At 40.3% G+C, this 17,785-nt stretch overlaps 1 protein-coding gene across 5 annotated transcripts in view; it reads left to right on the top strand.

Annotated features, from left to right (window-relative positions):
• Positions 1–17,785, top strand: part of DENND5A (DENN domain containing 5A) — a 110,726-nt gene that overhangs the window by 81,067 nt on the left and 11,874 nt on the right. For all 5 annotated transcript variants that reach the window (XM_074955021.1, XM_074955022.1, XM_074955025.1 and 2 more), the window contains 7 exons: positions 1,554–1,638; positions 3,609–3,693; positions 6,103–6,231; positions 12,588–12,709; positions 14,435–14,580; positions 15,497–15,615; positions 16,893–17,074. In XM_074955021.1, the coding sequence (XP_074811122.1) occupies positions 1,554–1,638; positions 3,609–3,693; positions 6,103–6,231; positions 12,588–12,709; positions 14,435–14,580; positions 15,497–15,615; positions 16,893–17,074 (868 nt within the window). The remainder of the gene's footprint in view (positions 1–1,553; positions 1,639–3,608; positions 3,694–6,102; positions 6,232–12,587; positions 12,710–14,434; positions 14,581–15,496; positions 15,616–16,892; positions 17,075–17,785) is intronic.

The raw sequence follows: 17,785 nt of genomic DNA, 5'->3' as shown, positions 1-17,785 counted from the left end.
GTTTAGATGTTTTAAATGACATCAGTGGTGCCTACTCACTGCAGGTGCAAATAGGTAACCCCCAATAAAGCCAAGATTTGACAGCCCTTTTGCTGTACAAACAGCTTCTCTTTTTGAACAACAATAATATCCTTATAAATATGCAAAAAACTTTCTAATCTACTCATTTAGCAGAAACATATGATTCCCAATCCTTTCCTGGGATTCCCAGTTAACTGTTAGCTTCCTAAAGGAATCTGTTACTTACAAATCATTTACTGAGGAAGTGCATCCAATCAATGTACTGGATAGTCCCTATTTGGTTATTGGTGCCTTCTGTGACTTCAGTAGCACTTGATTTGCCATTCACAAATAGCTTTAGGGTGAACCTGAGAATCTCTTTGTTTGTGATGAGTCTGTGATAAATCTCACCGCCTCACCTTTTAGCGTTTTCTGACCCTTTTTAGGAAGCCAGCATATTGACTAAAAGTATATATTTTACCTTTGGCTTACAGTGTCCTAAATACTGCATTCTGAATGTTGTCCTTTAAAATTTCTTTACTATCTATAAAAACAGCTTCAAGCTTTATTTGAAATTCTTTATTTTCCTGCATGTGGGGTTTTTTTTGTTTTGTTTTGTTTGTTTGTTTTTACATTTGTAATGAGGCCCTTCGCTCTCTTTGCTAGAGGAACTTGGAAAAATCTTTGGAGGACCTGAAAAAGTAGCTTTCAAACTCCACCATCAGCTTGGGTAGACTGTTGTAGACTCAGGGCTGGGGTAGACTGAAAAGTTCCACTGGTATAACTACATCTCTCAGGGATGTGAAAAATTTACACCCCTGCGAGACGTATCTATGCCAACCTCCCCCTGGTGTAGACAGCACTAGGTTGATGGAAAAATTCTTCCTTTGACCTAGCTATTGTTTCTTGGGGTGGTTGGTTAACTACAGTGACGGAAGGGGTTCTCCCGTTGCCGTAGTGAGTGTCTACACTGAATAGCTATGGCAGTGCAACTGCACCTGTGCTGCTGTAGTGTTTTAAGTGTAGACATAGCCAAAGAGTCTGCCCTATCCGATTGTGCATCTCTTCCCCATTCGGTGGGTGAGACAGCTACAAACTCAGGTTACAGGGTCATGAGACATCACTTTGTAGTACACATCACTTTGTAGTATGTATTTAAATAAATGTTTTGGTCACATCTTGATAAACAATGAGAAGTGACGCTCAGCTGATTTGTTCAGTTACCGGAATCTGTAGGTCCAGCTAGTTTCTTTCTTTAAAAAAACACCAAGAGCAGATATGCAGGACAGTTACTTTTACAAATTATTTACACTTCTCCTTTTGTTCTACGGTCCTTTTTCCAGCTTTTTACCTCCTCCTACCTCTTTGGTTTCTTGTTTTTTCTTTTTTATCAATGATATCGATAGGGAAAACAAAACATTTTTAGAACAAACTGTTGTTGTAAATGTTACTTTTAGTGTTTTTTAATTTTCAGTTTTTATTAAACTCAACAGACATTCATTTATTTGCATTGTTAAATACAATGTTACCAATCAATTTTTTTTTAATTTTAGGGAAAATCTGCTTTGTGGTCTCACTTATTACATTACCAAGAAAATAGGCAGAGAAAGCCCACATCAGGTAGCTTCAGTACCTCAGGTAACGTTGGCTTATATTACAGAAGGGTTTTCAAAAGTACTAGTTAAACTCCTCTAAAAATGGTCAAAATGTCCAAATTACTAGGTTTTAGTCTCTTCAAACCGATTCCAAATTATGCACATCAAGCAGAATACTATAATTCTCCACTGCTCCAGGTTTTAGAGGATGAGATTTACTATGATGATGATGTCATTTTCACATAACTGTTGAGACTGATTTATTGACTGCAGTATTTACATGGGGTAGACTTGTTTTCCAGTTGTTTTGTGTAGGATTTCTTGTTCAAGACTTGTTCAAGACTGGTATCCTGTTAACTGGTGCTTGGTGTCCTACCAATACATGATGTTTCGGAGACAGGCCAAAAATAAATCTGTTTGATACACCTAGCCAATCATGCAGTGATGTACATAAGGTGGAAGATCCCTTTCTAACCCATGAAATAGTCATCCTCTGCTGTGAAGCATGATTTTTCTTTACCCCTTCTTAAACATGCGTAGATGCATTACTGAGTATGAAATTATCCATCCTGTTTTAAAATCCAAACACAACATAAATAGGGTTTCAGTAATATGCTGTATGAATAACTTTTACTGGTGGTACCTAATATGTAGTTAAATATAATTAACTATACTTATAGGTAGGAACACATTGGAAGCTTATCATTTCTTTCATATTAATAGAGTGGGGAACTAAGTATTTCTTCCTCTACAATGGGGGTTCTCAAACTGGGGGTGGGGACCCCTCAGGGGGTCACAAGGGTATTACATGGGGGGGCGCGAGCTGTCAGCCTCCACCCTAAACCCTGCTTTGGCTCCAGCATTTATAATGGTGTTAAGTTTATAAACAAGTGTTTTTAATTTATAAGGGGGGGTTGCACTCAGAGGCTTGCTATGTGAAAGGGGTCACCAGTACAATAGTTTGAGGACCACTGCTCTACAATATAAGTTCCCTTATGCAGCATAAATACCCTCCATTTAGTGTAAAATTTGCTTTCAGCAAACAGGTATCTTTTGAAAAAAAAAGAGAAAGTACAATAATGCACTTAAGTCAGTGCATTACAAATGTGGGTAAAGCTCTTTAGTTCCCATTTTACCGAAGGAGAAACTGAGGCACAGACAGCTTTTAGGGCCAAATTCTTTGCTCAAATTCAGTCGGTATGCCAGCAGAGAATTTGACCCTTAGTAACCTGTCCGTGCATGGTCATTCAGGTAGTCAAAGGCAGAGCAGTGACTAGAACCTGGGTCTCCTGATTCCCATTCTGGTGCCCTACACACATTGGTGTAACATGCAGAGACCTGGGTTCGAAAGTAACTCCTGATCCTGTGCTCTCCAGCTTGAGACTGAGAGCAGGTGATTGCTCACAGTATAGTGTTTGAAGTATGATATAGAGGTGGCATGTTTGTTTAGCATTTAAATTGCAGATTTTGGGTTCTTGTATTACCCATTTCTGTGTTTTAAGACTGTGATGCATTGGATATATTGTATGCATATCATTTAACCCCGAATTCTCCAATGTCAATAATGCCAACTTGTTTTAGCTCATTTGGGAAGGAAGTGAAGAACTCGGTTTAGAAAATAATACTTCAGTGATAAATAGTCTGTTTAGATCCCACTCTTTGGTCTCACGCCAATCCTGGATATGTCAAAGCTTATTAATATGGCCTAGTGCTGAGCATATTATGAGTTGCCTGAACATCTCGGTATACAGACAGTCAATGTTTTTCCATGGATTTAATATACTGCCATAGTCAGCACTGATTTGTGCCATAATGTTTTCACAAAACCATGTGTTACTGACAACTGAAAAGTATGCGGCCAGGTACCATTTCTGGACTCGAGGGAAAACCATTTCTCTCAAGATGTTATTAAATGCTTCCGTTGTGTTACTGGCACAAAGTGTTGTTTAAATATTACTTTTAAATCTTTGAATTATTTTTCCATTGATTAAAAAAATATTCTGCTCGCTTTAGGAGTACTTCTCGATTCAGAAAGGAGGAAGTCGGATGCCAGCCCAGCCATGTCGCCCCTGAGGATCTCTCTCATTCAGGATATGAGGTTAGTGTGGGGCAGTAAAAGAAATCCTAAAGATCTGTGTGTTCATTCCTATGTAAGTAACTAGTGTAAAAGGTTTACTTCAATAACATTGGAAGAAAGTATAATTCTGAATGGCTCATGTGAGTTTTGTATGGTCACTATCTTCATTCTGAGTGAACCTGAGCTCTGCCACAAAATAAGCTCAATTAATGTAAATAATGAAAATCACCCTCTCTTATTGTCCTCCATAAAGTCTGTTACGAAGGAAAAGGGGATGAAAGGACTTTCATCAATAATGCTTGGAAAGACTAAGATAATTTCATGATATGAAGAACTGTGGATTATAAAGGCCAACTTTGGTATATCAAGGCTCAAACTTGCTTGGCTGTAGTTCCTGGTTGTGCAGTTGATGTGTTTTAACTGGAAGAGATGCTTGCTCAACTGGAAAAGCAATGTGCTTCAGCTGGAAGAAATTGCTAAGTTATTTACCAAAGATTATAGTGAAACCCTTTCAATGGCCTGAGTGAAAACTTGCTTCACACTGAGGGAACCGTACGCCTACAGTATCTCCACTGTAATACTCATTGGCTTATAACTTTTTAAAAAATCTCCTTCCTTGTCTGTCTTCTGAGCTGTCTCCATGGTATCTTATCTCTGAGATCGGGGGACAGGGTCAGATCTACCCAATCACTATGGAACTGGTTGGGCAGTTCTGAACTCCTCCCTATTTCCCGATGAACCTCAACAACCTCTGAATCTTAGAGTGTTTTGGCTGGGCATTGGCCATTGCATGTACTTAGAGTGTGAAAGCCAGTGCCACAAAAATATGAAACTCAACTGAAAATACATCTTGTTTGTACTTGCCATTTTCTAGTAACAAACACCTTTTCAGACTTGAAGATGGATTAATTCTGAGGCCTGGTAGCTCTGATATCGATTTCCTCTGTGGTGTTGGCAGATAACTTAGCTTCTCTGTGTCTGTGTATCCCTCTCTGTAAAATTGGTATGATCCCTACCACAGAGTTCTAGGAGTTATTTGTTTGATCTCTTCAGTTGAAAAGCATGATGTAATGCAGATTCCCATAATTTCTTCTCTTAATCATGATTAGTTCAAAGTCTCCACTGCACTTGCACCTGATTCATACTTGAATATTTTCAGTTTAAATTTATCAGCGTGCAATGCTAATGCATAAGGCTTATTGAACAACTGAAATGGACTAAATACTTTGGAACAGGGTCTATAAAATATGGGAGATAATTTTGCAATTAATAAATCTAGTGACAGGAGTTGTGTATTTAAGCAAATAATAAGGTTTTACATTTTTAATATAGATATTTATACTTCCCTCTGGACTGTTTAAAGAAAAAAAAAAGTTTGAAACCTGGATTGACCAGCAATCAGAAGATGCTCTTTAATAAAGCTGCATGGAGTGGATGATTCTGTGAAATGCTATTTGTCTGACTGCAGCTCATACTGTTTTTTTTTCTTTTTAAACAAAACAAAACTTTAATTTTATTCATTTTTTTAAAGGTTTTCCTTTCCTTGGAATTTTTCCAGGTTAACCTTAAAATTTTGGATTGGGGGAAGTAAACTGAATTTATTCAAGGAACGTAATCTTACCTGTAATATGTATGTAAAATATGGGCACAAAGCATTGTGACTGCAGTTTTAGAGGACGAGCTGAAACTCTCCTCAGAGTTTGCCCTGAAGTTATTTATTTTTTTGTGTTGTGGTAGCACCTAGAGTCCCCAGTCAGGATCAAGACTGCATTGTGCCAGTGTCTGTAGGTGAGGCGTGGGTCACTTGCAGGTTTAAACTATGGTGAATTCTTTCTGAAGTCTTTAAACCATGATTTGAGAACGGCAGTAACTCAGCCAGAGGTTATGCGTCTATTACTGGAGTGGCGTGCAGGAGGTCAGACTAGATCAAGAGGGGGGAGGGATAGCTCAGTGGTTTGAGCATTGGCCTGCTAAACCCAGGGTTGTGAGTTCAGTCCCTGAGGGGGCCATTTAGGGATCTGGGCCAAAAATTGGGGATTGGTCTTGCTTTGAGCAGGGGGTTGAACTAGATGACCTCCTGAGGTCCATTCCAACCCTGATATTCTATGGTTCTTCTGACCTTAAAGTCTGAGTCTGTAAGGACAGGAGTGAGCCTTAAATCATTGTGAGGTAATGGGATGGTCTAGAATCCTGAAAATAGGCCACTGCAGTACAGATACTTCCTTTTCTGTCTTGCATTCCTCTTTAACCAGAGGACTTAGATAGTGAATTATATTAATTTATGGCCCTCTCTTTTTTCCAGCAGTTGTCAAGATATGAAATATTGTAAGGCAAAATTCCTTCCCCAGCCCTGCTTGATGTGAAAAATCTGAAAGGATGATGTGGAGATATTATTAATCAACATCTGATTATCTTTGTTTTCCTTTTTAGGCATATCCAGAATATTGGTGAGATCAAAACAGACGTTGGCAAGGCGAGGGCCTGGGTTCGACTGTCCATGGAAAAGAAGTTACTCTCCAGACATTTAAAGCAGCTTCTTTCAGATCTTGAACTTACAAAGTAAGTCTACTTATCCTAAACAGAACTTTTAAAAATCAAACCTGTTTTATAATTGTTCAGCTTTAAAAACACAAACTTGCCCAGACTCGTATCTGTTTAACAGTGCAATCAGGAGTTACAGTGGTGGAGCTAACAAGCCATTCATAGCACCAGATGTGTTTGAGAGGGAGGAAGGTCTGTGGCTAAGGCCCTAGACTGGGACTCAGGAGAGCTGCGTGCAGTTCTCAGCTCTGCTATAGACTTCCTGTGACCTTAGGCAGTGACTTAGGCCACGGTCTCCAAATGTAACTAGTGATTTTGGGTGCCCAACCTGAGACATCCTGAGTGGTTAAATCAATTGGGACTCAAGTGTGTGCTTCAGTTTGTTAGAGTGCTTTGAATCAGGGCCTTTGTGCGTTGGGTCTTTGTACATCAGCCCTCCCATGTGTAAAACTGGAATATTTCCTTTCTCCCCAAGGATTCTCGCTCTGTGTCTATACAGAGCCTGGCACAATGCAGCCTTGATCTTGACTAGGGACTCTAGGTGCTACCACAGTACAAAAAAATAAATAACTTCAGGGCAAACTCTGAAGAGAGTTTCAGCTTGTCCTCTAAAACTGCAGTCACAATGCTGCGTGCCCATGTTTTTCATCCTAGTTATGCAGTTATTCAGTATTAGCATGGGATTGAATAAACTGTTTGGACTTTGAAGGAAGATAGAAGTGGTGGGTGGAAATTGGTACTGTGGGTTACAGTACAGGTTTGTGCCCTGACACTACCTCTTTTCATAAAGAGCCAACGTGGCTGCCATAGGTAAGGGATGAGGGGGAAATAAAACACACAAACACACACACATTAAAGGAGAAACTAAGTATAGTATTTAAGTATAACAAGCACCAGGATTTCATTAATCAGTATCACTTATTTAGAGAAAATGTGCATAGGTAAGTCCTTGCAGTTGGGGGTCATGGTGCAATGCTAAGGACCAGAGCTGAATACATTAGTGCTTAATGTGTAGGCATGGCCTGATTCCCTGACATCAAGGTAATTTGTTAAACCTGGCAACATTTATCCATGTAGAACAAGTGACAGGATTTAAAAGAAGATGCTCAAAAGCACTTGCCTATGTGTTGCTTCTTAGTGAAACAGATACTAATTTTCTAGATGTTGCTCAAAATGAGAGAAACAAAAATACAAATATGTACTCAAAATGGAGAGTGACGTGCAGATGAACTGCTTACATATAAGCAGGCATCAATAGTAAGTAATCTTGAGTGCCTGTTTGTACATTTTTAGATGCTCTAGTTAGAGAAGGATTAGAGCATTCCAGTCAGCACAGATGAGCAGTGTGTTAAACAAGGCCATTTCAGCTCTTTAGAGCGGGTACTTCCATGTGAATTGCTGCACTGAACATAACCATGCAATGTGACAGGTTTCAGAGTAGCAGCCGTGTTAGTCTGTATTCGCAAAAAGAAAAGGAGTACTTGTGGCACCTTAGAGACTAACAAATTTATTTGAGCATAAGCTTTTGTGAGCTACAGCTCACTACATCAGATGCATGCAGTGGAAAATACAGTGTGGAGATTTATATACATAGAGAACATGAAACAATGGGTGTTACCATACACACTGTAACAAAAGTGATCACTTAAGGTGAGCTATTACCAGCAGGAGAGCAGGGGGGGAGGAATCTTTTGTAGTGATAATCAAAGTGGGCCATTTCCAGCAGTTGACAAGAACGTCTGAGGAACAGTGGGAGGTGGGGTGGGGAATAAACATGGGGAAATAGTTTTACTTTGTGTAATGACCCATCCACTCCCAGTCTCTATTCAAGCCTAAGTTAATTGTATCCAGTTTGCAAATTAATTCCAATTCAGCTGTCTCTCGTTGGAATCTGTTTTTGAAGTTTTTTTGTTGAAGAATTGCCACTTTTAGGTCTGTAATCGAGTGACCAAAGAGATTGAAGTGTTCTTCTACTGGTTTATGAATGTTATAATTCTTGACGTCTGATTTGTGTCCATTTATTCTTTTACGTAGAGACTGTCCAGTTTGGCCAATGTACATGGCAGAGGGGCATTGCTGGCACATGATGGCATATACCACATTGGTAGATGTGCAGGTGAACGAGCCTCTGATAGTGTGGCTGATGTGATTGGGCCCTATGATGGTGTCCCCTGAATAGATATGTGGACACAGTTGGCAACGGGCTTTGTTGCAAGGATAGGTTCCTGGGTTAGTGGTTCTGTTGCGTGGTGTGTGGTTGCTGGTGAGTATTTGCTTCAGGTTGGGGGGCTGTCTGTAAACAAGGACTGGCCTATCTCCCAAGATCTGTGAGAGTGATGGGTCATCCTTCAGGATAGGTTGTAGATCCTTGATGATGCGTTGGAGAGGTTTTAGTTGGGGGCTGAAGGTGATGGCTATTGGCATTCTGTTATTTTCTTTGTTGGGCCTGTCCTGTAGTAGGTGACTTCTGGGTACTCCTCTGGCTCTGTCAATCTGTTTCTTCACTTCAGCATGTGGGTACTGTAGTTGTAAGAATGCTTGATAGAGATCTTGTAGGTGTTTGTCTCTGTCTGAGGGGTTGGAGCAAATGCAGTTGTATCATAGCGCTTGGCTGTAGACAATGGATCGTGTGGTGTGGTCTGGATGAAAGATGGAGGCATGTAGGTAGGAATAGCGGTCAGTAGGTTTCCGGTATAAGGTGATGTTTATGTGACCATCACTTATTAGCACCGTAGTGTCCAGGAAGTAGATCTCTTGTGTGGACTGGTCCAAGCTGAGGTTGATGGTGGGATGGAAATTGTTGAAATCATGGTGGAATTCCTCAAGGGCTTCTTTTCTATGGGTCCAGATGATGAAGATGTCATCAATGTAGCACAAACAGAGTAGGGGCATTAGGGGACGAGAGCTGAGGAAGCGTTGTTCTAAGTCAGCCATAAAAATGTTGGCATACTGTGGCGCCATGCCGGTACCCATAGCAGTGCCGCTGACTTGAAGGTATACATTATCCCCAAATGTGAAATAGTTATGGGTGAGGACAAAGTCACAAAGTTCAGCCACCAGATTTGCTGTGACGTTATCGGGGATAGTGTTCCTGATGGCTTGTAGTCCATCTTTGTGTGGAATGTTGGTGTAGAGGGCTTCTACATCCATAGTGGGCCGGGATGGTGTTTTCAGGAAGATCCCCGATGGATTGTAGTTTCCTCAGGAAGTCAGTGGTGTCCTTGAAGATAGCTGGGAGTGCTGGTAGCGTAGGGCCTGAGGAGGGAGTCTACATAGCCAGACAATCCTGCTGTCAGGGTGCCAATGCCTGAGATGATGTGGCGTCCAGGATTTCCAGGTTTATGGATCTTGGGTAGCAGATAGAATACCCCAGGTCAGGGATCCAGGGGTGTGTCTGTGCGGATTTGTTCTTGTGCTTTTTCAGGGAGTTTCTTGAGCAAATGGTGTAGTTTCTTTTGGTAACCCTCAGTGGGATCAGAGAGTAATGGCTTGTAGAAAGTGGTGTTGGAGAGCTGCCTAGCAGCCTCTTGTTCTTATTCCAACCTATTCATGATGATGACAGCACCTCCTTTGTCAGCCTTTTTGATTATGGTGTCAGAGTTGTTTCTGAGGCTGTGGATGACATTGTGTTCTGCACGGCTGAGGTTAGGGGGAAATGATGCTGCTTTTCCAAAATTATAACCATGCAATGTGTCTCATTCTCCAATGCATTTTCCAAGCAACTGCTGTAGTTAGCAATATTAATGGGATGGGTTTTGCCCTGTGTGACAGACATACTGAGACATATATTCAGTCTGGAAAAGGAACATAATGAGGATTGGGGGGAAAGCCCCTGGCTACATTTCCTTACTGTCCTTGTAATAATGACTACACACTTCTGGCAATTTTTATCTGCTGCTGCTTAACAAAAAGTGAGGCCTAGAAAATGGAAACAGTCCTGAATCAGGAATTGGCCAGTTAGTTTATTATCCGCCTAGTCACTATTCTTTATTGCAATGGAAGGTCATGCAGAATGATTTAGATCTCTAAGGCCATTTTTTAAAATATGGAAGAAGCTTTATGTCCACATTAATCCAGAATGAAAAATCAGTCTAGATCATTGTAGTAATTTCTGCCAGTTCCAGGAAATTCAGTCTCTTCACAAACCAGAATTGTGGACAATGAAAGTAAGAGAATTCCAAAGACACAGGTGAGCCTAAATTTCAAATGTGCTTCTGGATACTGATACCAGTATGTTCCCATTTTAGATGACTAAAGGCTGAATTGTATATTCACACGCAGGAGCAGGAACTATTGAAGCACCTTACTTTTGAAAAATGGGCTCGGAGTTGTAAATCTTGCGTGTTGAGATAACTTAGTGATTGGAATAAAACCAATACAGTGAAAGTGGCTAATGTAATAGCATATGAAAACTAAGAGGGAGTGAGAGCTGTGTTATACCAATACTTTTAAAGTGTCCATTCTGAGTAAATGAAGAATAAAAATGTTCAGAAGTTGGTTGAAACACCATCAGAAATTTTCAAAAGGTAAAATACGAACAGGCGAAGGTCCCCAACGACATTTAGCCTCTTGGATAGGCTGTCTAAGCACACAATTCAAGTTATACAAGTGAAACATGGACTCATTGACCCATTAGGTGCTCAGAGGTCTACTGCTCTTGTGACTAAGGGCTAGTTCAGTTGATTTAAAACTGTGGAGCTTTATTTCCAGTGAAACATTTTTCTGTGTGACATGTGTTATTGGTTTGGTGGTTATATAAATGAGGATGTTGTATATGTTAATTATTGATTTGTTTTGTAAATTTTTGGCCTGTGATCCACTTGACAGCTTTTCCTATGTACTCTCTGAGATTGATGCAAATCGTCAGGAGGTCTGCCTAGAAGGAACAATCTGTCTATAATACACTTGGTTGCGATAGAAATTTTATACTGCTCTTACATCTTTTCTGTTTAAATATTCTTATGTCCTTAATAAGAATGGGTTGAGCTGGATTGATTGATCTTTGCATGCTCGTCTTTTGTGGACATTCATTAATGCTGATTTCTTTAGTTGCGATACTGCAGAATAGAGAATTTTTTTGCTTAGTTGCTCTTCATTTCTGGATGTCTCTTGTAACTCTGTATTGTGTAGTCATCCATAAAAATAATATTATAATCAATAAATAGAAAGTGACCATGTCTGTTCTGTGGCTTTTTGGCTGCAGCTGCATCAACCTAACAAAAATAATGATTACCGCTATGTACTAGTGAATAATATCAGGCCAGGGTTTGTTCCAACTCGGATTTTGATTTGTAAAGATAGAGATTGTAAGTTCTCCTTTTGGGTCCTGTACAGTGTCCAAGCACAAGGTGGTGTTTAGCAAATAAATAATGCTTATCACTATACACAATTGCTTCCCTTTGTCTACATTTGATTCCTCTGTAGAGGGAATGGCTTCTCTAAACTACCAATCCTGGGATGCTCCAGGGACTACTTAAACAGCCCTGGGGACCTGTGTAAGGGTATATCTAAACTGGAGCTGGAAGGTGTAATTTTCAGCTTGCAGAGACATTCCTGCGCTTGCTCTGATTGAGCTAGCATGTTAAAAATAGAAGTGTAGCCGCAGTGGCATGAATGGTGGGAGCGGCTAGCTGCCCCGAAAACATACCTAGGGTCTTGAACAGGATTGTACTTGGGCAGCGAGCTCCTTGTGCCTCAGAAGCTATGCTTCTCTTTTTAGCATGTCCGCTCGATCAGACCTAGCGCAGGCGTGTCTCCATGAGCTGGAAACTACACCTCCAGGTCACAGTACAGATGTAGCCTCAATTACAGCAGCCTCTCTGGGCCGCACCATAGCTGTCCAGAATCTCTGCAGTGCTGTGGCCCCATTGACAATGCTGCCTACTCAGGGAACAATCTTACAGCTGTTATCTACTGGGCTTGCCCCAGCAGGATCCTCACCTAGCTGGGTATGGGGCTTTTAAGGCTGCTTTACCTCACTCCAGTATTTTTACACAGCATAAATGGGCCAGAGCAAGCGTGAGGATCTTACCCCAAAAGGTAAAATCCCCTTCTGCATATACACAGTGAGATATTTTATTCTAACGAACCGTATCCTAAATTAAGTTCAGAGGGTGTGGTGCTCTCTGAACTTTCTGCAGCTCTCTAAGCTGGCAAAAGGGGTTGAGAATAGCACAACAAACTGAACTGACACATTCCAGAACGAACAGACTTGCAGGATGCCTACGTGTCTTGGCTGATTTAAATGCTCTCAGCACCCATACTTCTTGTCATTTGTAATTGCTTGCATATTCTTCACAGTTCTACCTAATATAATAGAAAACATATGACTGAAAAGATCTTGTTACTGTCATAGCTTATTTTTGTTTTGTCAGAAAACTGTACAAGCGTTATGCCTTTCTCCGCTGTGATGATGAGAAAGAACAGTTCCTCTATCATCTCCTGTCATTTAATGCTGTCGATTACTTTTGCTTTACCAATGTTTTCACAACAATCTGTAAGTACCCGTTTTCCCTGCCGTGCTGCTCTTCCCAGCTTTCAGTTGCTTCTCCTTATGCAAGTTTCTAAGCTGTTTTGATATGTTCTTTCACAGAGCTGCATTAATTTCCTGTTCACATTCAGATATGTACCACTATGTCACTGTCATTTTTAATATAATTCCTGAGAGGTGGTAATACCTATCCTTCTATTGCTAAGGGGTTTGTGTTACTCTCAGTGTGTGAGCACTATGATCAATAGGAGTTGCCTGTGTGAAACATGAAACTAATAAAGCTATCAATAATGTTGCTTAATTCCCACTTTATAGTGCGAACTGAATATCGCTGCCCCTATAAATGAAGAATTTCAGAGCAACCTCATTTAGCCAAATCATTGGCTGAGGGACATAATTTGTTTGGTTTTAAATGAAAAATGTGTCAGTACAACAGATCTTACTAAGGAGAAATACTGTCCAACACTAAGTTCTTGTTTTGGATACTGCTAAGCTATCACTAACGCTGCAACTAACAATACATCGGGGGGTAGCGGGGGAATGAAAAGGAGAAGAGTTTTAACAGTTTTTTAAAGGTCATGGGCACCAAGCGTTTAAGAAAATCCAGTACCAAATGCTTTCTTGAGGCCACAGTCAGATGAGGTGATGTTGAGAAAGAAATATATTGATTGCTTCAGCTGAACAGCCTTCACAATAAGCCATTTATACATTACAAAACCACGTAAATTGCCAAAGAACACAGTGACCATTCACATAATTGAATTCTCTATAAAAGCAGTTTGGTAAATAGAGGCCAGGCACTAGAGTTCTACACCATGATGTTAGGCAGTTGAGTAATACGTACATTTTTTCAGTGTTCTCGAGTCAGAGGAGCCATAACCCAGCTTCTCTGCTCATACGTGAAATGCTAAGTAAATAAGTGCTTGATGCCCAAACTCAATTTTTTAAAAAACACTTTTATTAATAGTTTATTACTTGGTCCTTGAATTTTTTTTTTTTACTTTTTACATTCAGATTAATGCAATATGTGGTACAGCCAGGTGCACAGTGCTATAGTACGTACTATCTAGAATTGGACAGCTACAGCGTTTATCATCTTAAAATGTAATAGCTTTGTTGCAGTAAATATTGGCAACAAACAAGCCTAACAAGTTGAAGTTTCAGTGTGTGATTGAGTATGTCGGTCCGAATTAAGGCACATGGCAAAGCCTGCTCTGAGTGCATGTGTGTTTATATAACAAAAATATAGGCACAGAGCTAGATAAAATAACTGGCTTTTAATCCCAGTTCTCCTGCAGACTCCCTGCATAACCATCGGCAAGCCATTTAACCTGGGTGCCTTCGTTTTCTAAATGTAAAATGGGGACGGTAACCATCTTTGTGAAGTGATTTTTTAAGATCTCCAGATGAAAAAGGACTAAATAAATGCAAACACATTATTTAAAGTACATTTTTATTCTTTTTTTATGGTGTTTGTCATCAACTCTACTTTTAATATACTGCAGCATTTATTTTAGCATCAGTTGCATATTCCTGATCACTCACTATGCACAAATATTTTTATGTGCTTCTAAATTTGCCATTCAATTCTTTGGCATTTGATAACAGATTAAATTATTATTAAACATAAAGAGGAAAAGATAGTGTAACAGAAAAGGCGTAACTTACTATTTTACATGATTATTCTTTTTGGAGGGTATTCTTTAAGTGAGTTACTTCTTGTATTTGCAGTGATCCCATACCATATATTGATTGTTCCTAGCAAGAAACTTGGTGGCTCAATGTTCACTGCCAACCCTTGGATCTGTATCTCAGGAGAGTTGGGTGAAACAGGAGTCCTACAGATTCCCAGGAATATATTGGAGATGACATTTGAGGTTCGTATTATTGACACAAGGAAATATTTTGTTGGTAAAACATTCTTTCTTTGTTCAATTTAAATTCATATTTTTTGTAATGTTGCATCAGTGTTGTAGTCACAAGTATTATCTATGCCTGTACCCATCAAACTACACCTGTATTTAAGCAGTATGCAGAGAAGAATGATTGGTAAAATAAGCTTAAGTGAGGAGGGTGAGACTTCTGGCTTAATATTAATTTTGTCTAAGACTTTTACATCATCACCTCACCCTACATTGTGGCTTCTTTTTCATCTGTAGGGTAAGTTTCCTGGTGACTTGTCAGTTCTTTTTTTAGATTAGTTCTCTTTGTGTTTAGTGAGCAAACCTTATTTCCTCTAAATATCAAGGTACCTAATATCCTGTCTAATTTTAGTACCAAACATTTCTAAAATGTTGTGGAGGTTGCAGGTTCCCACGGTATTGTAAACGGGGGAGGAAAGCTTACTTTTTCCAGATCCTGCCACTAAGCAAAAGGAAAGAGCTTTAAGACAGACATATGAGTTTCTTGTTCTTTTTTTTCATGGTAGACTCCAAAGTGTATAGGTGTTAATAGTGCATTATTCTTTGATATTGTTATTTTTAGTGCAGTAGTACCTAGGCATCCCAACAGAGATTGCTGTACACTTGTAGTAAATGCTGTACAAACACATATTAATTGACAGTCCCTGCCCAAAGATCTTATTGTCCAAATAGACAAGACAGAGGAGAACCAGAGGCATGGAGAGTTAAAGGGATTTGCCCAGGGTCACATAGCAGGTCAGTGGCAGAGCAGGGATTAGAACTCAGGTTTCCCAACTCCTCTCCCAGCACCCTCTCCCCCTGGACTACACTGCTTCAGCCAATGTCAATTTCTCTTTGTTTCAATATAACAGATAACTTGTTTAATTTGCAGTGCCAGAACCTGGGAAAACTCACCACAGTACAAATAGGACATGATAATTCAGGGCTGTACGCCAAGTGGCTAGTGGAATATGTTATGGTCAGAAACGAAATAACAGGGCATACTTACAAGTAAGTATCATCCTGGCATTTTAAATTGGGTAAGTAGAATTTTTGCAGGGAGTTAGCATAACAGACCTGTCTGTTCATCAGTGCTCCTCTTCTCAGACTGCATCTTCAGATGCTGATGCCCAAGGGGTTGGAGGGTCACTGGATTTCTGATATTGAGCAGGATTAAGATTTTTAGGAAAATAAACTGAGTTTCACTTACAGATGGTTCATATTTAGCCACCCAAACAAATAAACCAGGTGCAGACATAGAGGGAGGGGGGGTAAGCATCTCAAAAGGAAACTGCCTTGAGACCAAACAAATAGCCAGTTAGAACTTGCTGCTTATCAAGCACAGATAATGTGGACCAATACATGCACAGATCTGAAAAGCTCTATGAAATTATCAGAGGAACTCTGATTTTTGGGGACATGTCAGAATGAAAGTGGGTGAGGGCTGCGTGAGAAGGGTAAGAGGAGTTTGATAATTCTTACTGCAGATATGATGTATGTTGTTTGCAGTGTGATTTGGTGCCTATCTCTTGCTTATATAAGCTATGACAGCCTTCTGTCAGTGAGAAGACAGCTGTAAATCCTTTCAGTTCACAATATCAGCTTGTTTGTCATGAAGCAAAGGGATAGGATTCTGTTTTTGGATACTGGTTTGCTTTCCTAATTGAGCTTGTTCAATTTGAGCCAACTTGGCTTCCTGGTGTCTGGGCTACCAAATATCTGTATTTCAGTGGATTGGTCAGTGATTTGGAAACTGTGGCATACAGAGTTGTTTGTAGGTGGCCCGCTGTGAAAGTATTCATAGATACTTCAAAGAAGCCATGTGACCATATAAGAGCTTAAGTGTTTAACATGTCAGGTTAAATAAGCAATTGAGCAGCGAACCAATGTGCTAACTTCTTTTTGACTATCGCATACAAATTTAACAGAGGTGCTTCCAATGTTGGAAGTTAAAAGTATCACCTGATTGCTACCATGCTGATATGGGGGGGAGGGGGAGGAGGGAGAAACCCTCCCAAACCAAATATGCTGTGTATGGAGCAGAAGACAGGAAGGCTACTGCTTGTTTTACTTTGTGTATCTGCATCATCTATTACCCTGTACAGCACAAATCTGGAATAAGACTATTTAACTTATGTTCCCTCTGCTGCCTAAAAGAGCCAAAAATAAATAGAATTGATTTGTTTGCCACTGTGTCAGTAAGAAAGTAAAATAATTTTTGAAGTCAGTCAGGATATCCAGAAGCCAGAATATTTGCAGTCCCCAATTCTAAGCCTTTATGTCTTTAGGTTTCCATGTGGGAGGTGGCTTGGAAAGGGGATGGATGACGGCAGTTTAGAGAGGATCCTGGTGGGAGAGTTACTAACTTCACATACCGAGGCAGATGAAAGGCAGTGCAGGACCCCACCGCTGCAGCAGTCACCAAGTATGATCAGAAGATTTGTCACGATATCGCCAAATAACAAACCAAGTAAGTCATGAGGGACATGCTCCATTGTTTGAAATTATCTGTTGCCAGTAAAGGCCCCTCCCAAAAATATATCTACTGCATTATTTTTGTGCCTTCTGTGTCCTCTTCTGTTTGACTGTGGAATGGAGGCGATGAGTGAGACACAATGTCTACACTGCAGTTAGACACCTGTGGCTGACCCGTGACAGCTGACTCAGGGCTCGGGCTAAGTGGCTGTGTCCGTGTGGTGTAGACGCTTGGCTCTGGGACCTTCCCACCTCGCAGAGCCCTAGAGCCTGGGCTGCAGCTTGAGCTGGAACATCTACACTGCAGTTAAACAGCCCCTTAGCCAGAGTCAGCTGACACAGGCCAGCCATGGGTTTTTTATTGCAGTGTAGACGTGCCCACAGAGATTTACCTTCAGCTCTCTCCTGGGTCTCCCATGGGTATAGACTGCAAATTATATCTGGTTACATGCAAAGGTTTTCTGTTAAAGGTGTTCTGGCTTGTCTTGTCATGTCATTCCTGGCATACCTTTTTCTTCTCAAGCTCACCCTGATTTATAGCAATACTACCCCTGTAATACAACTTCGAAAACTCCTATATTTGGTGCACACACCCACCCATACAGCCCAAAATACATTTTTTTCTTTTGTTTCAAACCCTAATCTGAAAATCTGCATAACTAAGTGTAAAACTGTGTCCATACTATTTTTGGATTGAAACATCACA

Source organism: Natator depressus, chromosome 6, assembly GCF_965152275.1.
Source record: "Natator depressus isolate rNatDep1 chromosome 6, rNatDep2.hap1, whole genome shotgun sequence".
NCBI classification, from domain to species: domain Eukaryota; kingdom Metazoa; phylum Chordata; order Testudines; family Cheloniidae; genus Natator; species Natator depressus.
Note: the sequence above shows the minus strand (reverse complement) of the source record. Positions and strands in the feature narration are given on the sequence as shown.